This window comes from Rhinolophus sinicus, linkage group LG05 (genome assembly GCF_036562045.2).
Source record: "Rhinolophus sinicus isolate RSC01 linkage group LG05, ASM3656204v1, whole genome shotgun sequence".
In the NCBI taxonomy this organism is placed as follows: Eukaryota; Metazoa; Chordata; class Mammalia; order Chiroptera; family Rhinolophidae; genus Rhinolophus; species Rhinolophus sinicus.
Genome location: NC_133755.1, coordinates 30,739,203 through 30,745,624, shown reverse-complemented (window position 1 = coordinate 30,745,624; position 6,422 = coordinate 30,739,203). Strand labels below are relative to the sequence as shown.

The 6,422-nt window shown below is 59.7% G+C and overlaps 1 protein-coding gene across 2 annotated transcripts; it reads left to right on the top strand.

Annotated features, from left to right (window-relative positions):
* The first annotated feature begins 402 nt into the window (after positions 1-402).
* Positions 403-5,042, top strand: SIX2 (SIX homeobox 2). Of its 2 annotated transcripts, none has more exons than XM_019748594.2 (2): positions 403-1,552; positions 3,695-5,042. In XM_019748594.2, exons 1-2 carry the CDS (start codon positions 987-989, stop codon positions 4,023-4,025), a joined length of 897 nt encoding a protein of 298 aa, XP_019604153.1. In that variant the 5' UTR covers positions 403-986; the 3' UTR covers positions 4,026-5,042. The 2 variants fall into 2 exon arrangements, with proteins under 2 accessions (XP_019604153.1, XP_019604154.1); XM_019748595.2 differs by having other exon boundaries at positions 410-1,546.
* The last annotated feature ends 1,380 nt before the right edge of the window (positions 5,043-6,422 follow it).

Genomic DNA, 6,422 nt, shown 5'->3' with positions numbered 1-6,422 from the left:
GAGCACGTCCAAACTCTACCATCCCACTGGCGGGTTCCCGGGTAGAATCTACCCCCCCGAAAACAGGGGCCCCGGGAGAGGCGTGGCGATCCTCGGGGCGGAGGCGCCCAGCAGGGCCTTGCGAAAAGCTGCCCAAAGTTCTTCCCCCTCGAGGTTCCCTCCACCCTTCTCTCCCCTTCTTCCCGGCACCCCCTTAAACAGTCCTCCGCCTTCCCTTCTCTCCTCTTCCCTCCCTACCTCGGTCCTCCCCTTTTCTTCTCCCCGCGTCTCTACTCCGCCCCACTCCAAAGTCCGTCTCCTCCCTTGCTCTTTGGGCGTCCGCCCCGTCAATCACCGCCGCTGCGGGCCCCTGCCCGGCCCTCAGCGCCTCCCAGGCTCTTGGAGCGCCTCCGGCTCCTGTCTCAAGCCGCCCTCCGCTTTGCGCAGAGCGGGGCGATCTGTCAGCGGAGCCGGCGGGGGGGAGCCGCCCGGCCCGCCGGGGCTCGGGTTACCAGTGACTGACAGCGTCTCCATGGCGAATAATTTGACTCCGGCTATTGTCTGGCGCGGGCAAGCCCCGGGTCAGATAACCAGACCAATCAGGGCGCGGGCCGCTGCGCCTCATGCCCGCTTAGAATAATATTATTAAAAAAGCAGCGAGCGAGCTAGACCGGAGGGAGAGCGAGCAAGAAGCGAGCAAGGGAGCGGCGGGCGGGCGGGCGGGCGCAGAGCATGCCGAGCGGCGCCCGGGGCGGCCCCCGGGCTTGGACGAGGGCGAAGGCGAGGCGTGCAGGCGGTGGTGGCGCGGACGGGCGCGGGAGTCGCAACCGGCGCGGGGACGTACTGCAGTGACTCGGAGTTCGCAGTGAGCCAGCGCCGGACCAGGGGGCCTGCCCCGCCCGCCTCTCGGCCGGGACCGCCCGGCGGGGAGGCGCCCATGCCGGACAGCCCAGAGCGGTGAGGGCGCGCGCGCGCGCCGGCGGGCGGGCTGGGGCTCAGCCGGCACCATGTCCATGCTGCCCACCTTCGGCTTCACGCAGGAGCAAGTGGCTTGCGTCTGCGAGGTGCTGCAACAGGGCGGCAACATCGAGCGGCTGGGCCGCTTCTTGTGGTCGCTGCCAGCCTGCGAGCATCTCCACAAGAATGAAAGCGTGCTCAAGGCCAAGGCGGTGGTGGCCTTCCACCGCGGCAACTTCCGCGAGCTCTACAAGATCCTGGAGAGCCACCAGTTCTCGCCGCACAACCACGCCAAGCTGCAGCAACTGTGGCTCAAGGCGCATTACATCGAAGCGGAGAAGCTGCGCGGCCGACCCCTGGGCGCGGTGGGCAAGTACCGCGTGCGCCGCAAGTTTCCCCTGCCGCGCTCCATCTGGGACGGCGAGGAGACCAGCTACTGCTTCAAGGAAAAGAGCCGCAGTGTGCTGCGCGAGTGGTACGCACACAACCCCTATCCCTCACCCCGCGAGAAACGCGAGCTGGCAGAGGCCACGGGCCTCACCACAACGCAGGTCAGCAACTGGTTTAAGAACCGGCGGCAGCGTGACCGGGCAGCCGAGGCCAAGGAAAGGTACGAGTAAGTAGAGCTCCGGCGCCAGTTTCCCTCACCCCTGGGCTCGAGGGAGGGGGTCTCAGGGCGTCGGCTTAACCCCAGCAGAGGCCTAAACTGGGTCCCTGGTCCCAGCCACCGCCCGATCGCATCCTGGTCTGCCCCGGACGGCGCTCAGGTCTTGCGGGAGGACAGGAAGGCAGGGATTTGTCTAAAGCGGGCAAAGCAATCGGGGAAGTTGTCAACTAACTCCCTGGTCGCTTGTGGACAAAAGCGGAGAAGCAGCGAGTTTCCGAACGAAGGCAAGACAGAGCCTGGATCCCCTGCAAGGGGAGCACACCCGGCAGGGCCTAATAGTCTTCCGAAGGACAGAGGGGTTTTGGTCAGGACTGTTGGCGTTGCAGATTTCAGGCTGCCTGTGCGAATTCACCAGCACTTCCTCGCACTTTCGATATAGGCCTTACTGAGCCCTCCGCCAAAGTGTGACTAGGAATCAGCACTGGGATTGGCATTTCCCTGGTATGACCTGGATGTGGAGGGACCTGGGCAAGAATTTTCCTTGTCTGGACATAGGAGTTGATAGCGAGTCTTTTATCCCGCATACAAAGGACCAGGAGGCAAAAGGCTTGGGGAGGAATTGTCAGCTCTGGGAGAGAAGAAGAGAAACACATGCCCCTTTTTCTGCTTTGTTGGATACAGCCACCCTTCCCTGGCCTGTCAGGCCCTTCACCCCTCTCTCTTCAGTCCCTGCCCTACTTAGTAGGTAGGTCGGTAAGTTTGGAGTGAGCGGAGGACCTCAGAAAAGCTGGGAGTCACTTGTCCTCCAGTTCTCAGGACTTCCTGAATTAATCTAATGGTTGCCCATTAGGCCCTTGTGGCTGCCAGCTCTGTTGTCTCTCAGAACCCCAAATCTAGAGGGAGAAATAGAGAAACTGATTGTGAGAACAGAGTCCAGCCGGAGTGCAACAGAGTGTGTGCAGCCCAGAGTTTGCATGATTAGTAGGGTGGAGGTACTGTCTAGTGGAACCAGATCCCTGGAGGGGAGCACCGAAGCTTCAGGTGACCCTTGTCTCTGAGACTATGATGTTGGGGTATCCACAGTTGTAAGGTCTCAGCTGCCAGCCCTATGGGAAGTTTCCTTCCAGGAAAACAGGAAGAAAAGGCCTTGGAAAGCCAGAGAAGAGAGAATCTACCCAAAATTTCAAATCTCAAAATCTGGGCAGGGCTGTCATTCAGAGGCAGTGCAGGAGGTGGGCTCTCCCTGCTGGGGTCCCCCTCCACCCAGACTGGCATGCATCCAGACTCCAGAAGAACTAGGTTCTCAGGTCAGGCCCCAGGTGAGGGCTGCAGAGTCCCTCCGTTTCTGGTATGACAAGAAAGTCTAGGCCACGATTAGCAACCCCCTCTGTTCTCCACTTTCCATTCTCCTAGGAGCTGCCCTTCAAGCCCCTAGCTCCCAGTCCCCCAGCTGAAGTTTCCACTATGCCACCAGGGAAAACGGAGTCCTGCATCCTTGGGGCCTTGTCCTTACAGCCAGCAAGTAGAGCCCTCACCAGGCCTGTCAGTTTGGAGCTAGAGGGAACCTGTTCCCCAGTCAGGGGTTTCCCTCAAGCAGAGAAAAGCAAAAGGAGATGAAGACTTCTGAGCTCTTCAACTTCAAGTGGGGCTCTCTGCCCAGTATCTAGGGCCCCTTACTCTCCTGGCCCTACTTCTGTCCAGCAAGCCTTGGCTTGAGGAGTCAAGAGTGATCTGAAGAGCCAGGCATTCATTTTCTCTTTCACCCTCTCCCTGCCACCTACCCAACTCCAGGGAGCCTTGTTCCACTGCCGGGAAGCTCTGGGAAAGAAATGTTAGCAACTCAGTGAGGTGGGAGAGGGGCAACACACAGAGAGAAAGAACGATTTTCATGCGATTGAGCATGAGAGGCGGGGAGATAGGGATCATACAGGGAAAAGGAGGAGAGAAATCGGTGTTGAGAGACTGAGAGGACTGGCAGAAAGAACGAGAGCCCCCAGACCAGGCCGAAAAAAATGGTAGAAACCGAACACCCACAGGCGGCGCGCGGTGGCCCTGGCTCCGAGGCGGGCGGCAGGCTCCGGCTCCGGGTGTCGCGGCGCTGAGCGGCCTCTGTACCCCCACTGACCCGCTGCTTTGCTCCTGCACTTGCAGAGAGAACAGCGAGAACTCCAACTCCAACAGCCACAACCCGTTGGCGGCGTCGCTGAACGGCAGCGGCAAGTCGGTGCTAGGCAGCTCGGAGGACGAGAAGACGCCGTCGGGGACGCCAGACCATTCGTCGTCAAGCCCCGCTCTGCTGCTCAGCCCGCCGCCGCCACCCGGGCTGCCGTCCCTGCACAGCCTGGGTCACCCTCCGGGCCCCAGCGCGGTGCCGGTGCCGGTGCCGGGCGGAGGAGGCGCAGACCCGCTGCAGCACCACCACGGCCTGCAGGACTCCATCCTCAACCCCATGTCGGCCAACCTCGTGGACCTGGGCTCCTAGAGCCCCGCCTGCCTCGAAGCACTGGCCTTGCGGGCTTGGCGCTGGGAACTTCAGAGAGCGGGTGTGCGGAGGGCGCCCTGCGTCGGCGGCCCCACCAGGTACTGAAACACCCGCACGCTGAGCGGGCAAACCGCCGGCCCCGGTAGGGCGGATGGCTGTCTGCTTTGGTCTTCGTTCGGGATTTATTTTCAACAAGTTGCTTTTGAGATCCTTTGGAGGACTGGGACCGGGTAATGAACCAGGGAAGGGAATAAATTATACACCATTCTCATACACTCTCTCCCTGTCTGCTCTTGGTTTCTCTTTTCTTCTATTCTCTCTTCCCTTCCCTTGCCTTCCTTGCTCTTTCTTCCTCTTCCTTCTCTTCTGTCTAACTCCCTCCCGTTCTTCCTTTCCCCCTTTAGTCTCTCTGTGTCCTTCTGTATTTCTGGCTTGTCATCTCTCACTAGGTTTCTGTTTTTCCGTCTCTGCTCTTCGCCAACCTCCTGCACTGCTAACCCCTCGGTCTGTGCCTCTCAGTCTTATTACTCCAACCTGGCCTTCGGTTTGCCTCCCTGCCCCCCGCCCCCAGCCCTCATTTTCCTGGGGTGGGGAGTGGGAGGAAGAAAAGCAAAGGAAAGACAGGGCATTTGAAACCAGGCCTTCTCCAGAGGCCCATCTCCAGGGGTCATTGGGGCTGCTGGTGTCAGCTTTGCCCCTAGAAACTTAAGTGAAAGAGAAAGGGCTGCCGTGCAAAGGCCCTGAATGCCCCCTTGCCTCTGGCCTGCCTCTCTCTCTCTCTCTCTCTCTCTCTCTCTCTCTCTCTCCCCCTCTCTCTCTGAGGCCCTGCCCCCGCCCCCTTCCTCCCGGGACTGCGGCCTCAGAGCTCCAGGCAGAGCGTGCCTCCCGAGCCTCGGACTTGCCCTCTCCCTGTTATGCCCTCATGTGAATGTTCTTTGGGAAATATTTCTGCTTTTATTTTATAATAAAATTAGAAATCATAAATATATATATGGATATATACCACAAGGCTCGCAAGCCGTGAGTGCAACAGTGTCTGATTTCCCTACAGGGACTCGACACCCGGGTGGACCGTTCTGGGCAGCGATGCCCGGCGGGCCCCAAAACCTGGAGATGCCTTCCCACATACACAACTGTATCAGTCACAAAGCGAAGGGACTGAAAACTCGGAGACCTCTTCCCCCAAAGCCCGCTGCCCCTTTTCCTGTCCGGGAAGCTCCCTACAGAAGCAGAGAGGAGGTGGCCTGCTCCTCTTGGGGACTCCTCTCCCCCTACCAGTTGAGCGGTACCCTCACCGCCTCTTTCTTCACCTCGGGGATTCAAGTAGGAAATGGGAGGCCGTGTGCGGAGCATGGGTACTACCTGTGTTGGGAGATAACGAAGCTGGGTAACAAATCAGGCTGTGGAGGTTTCCTGCAGGGGTAGACTCCTGTGTGGTGGTAGCAGTCCCCAGAACCAGGCGCGACCCACTGGACAGATTCAGCGGCCCCAAGGGCAGCCGCTGATCCAGGCTTGAAGCCTGGGTCTTGTGTGTGTGGCGATGGAGCAAAGGTCTCCAAGCTCAGAAATCTGTCGGTTTGGAGTGGAGACGAAGGGGTGGGGAGGAGGAAAATCAGACGAGATTCAGGAAGGCTGGCTTCGCCCGCGCGTGTTCTAAATTGGAGCAAGCGGGTGCCGGGGGGTTGGTTGGTCAGACCCATGAGGCAGGTCGTACGCCGGTGCTTCTGTGGCTGTAAAATAACCTGCAGCGACCCCTCCCCTCTTGGGAACCGAGCCCCCATCCTATAAAGCCACACATCTAGCCGGTCTAGGCGAAGCAGGAGGGACTCCTAGAGGAAGTCAAGGCTTTTCAGGTCGCGGTCGCTGTAGGTACAGAACACGTCCCACCTCCCAAACTTGCCGGTCTCGGACTGGAAGGGATGAGGGGATGAGGCGCTCTTGCAGCCAGATGATCTCAAGTGCGGGGACCTCTGGGGACTTTCCAATTTGGTGAAATCAGCGCTCACTGAAGACCCTTTGGCTCGGACTTTCTAAGTATCAAGGATTTCTTCCCAGTTGAGACCCTTGCAGACGCGGGCAGCTGTGACGGCTAACTTGCCGTGGAGGCTGTGCCTCGGCTTTCACACTGTGCGGGCCTGGAAATCCAGGGAATGCATCGCCAGCCAGCTAAGACTGTTTCGCCTGCTCCTCCCGGACTTGGTCTGTGCCAGTAGGGCCCAGCTGCCCCATCTCCACTAACTGTCCGGGGGAAGAGCCCGCTACTGCCTGAGGGTCTGGAGAAGCTCAAACGAGGCAGGAAGCCACCTTGAGTCAACCAAGCCCAGCCCACAGGCCCGGGCGTACTTCTGGGAAGGGGGAAATGCAGTAGCCCGCATCATGCCTACCTGCCCTCTATTT

Excerpts from the sequence above, each read along its gene's own strand:
- SIX2 (XM_019748594.2), top strand. The coding sequence starts at position 987 with ATGTCCATGCTGCCCACCTTCGGCTTCACGCAGGAGCAAGTGGCTTGC. Across the intron at positions 1,553-3,694 it reads GAGGCCAAGGAAAGGTACGA|AGAGAACAGCGAGAACTCCA; the intron begins GTAAGTAGAGCT and ends CTGCACTTGCAG.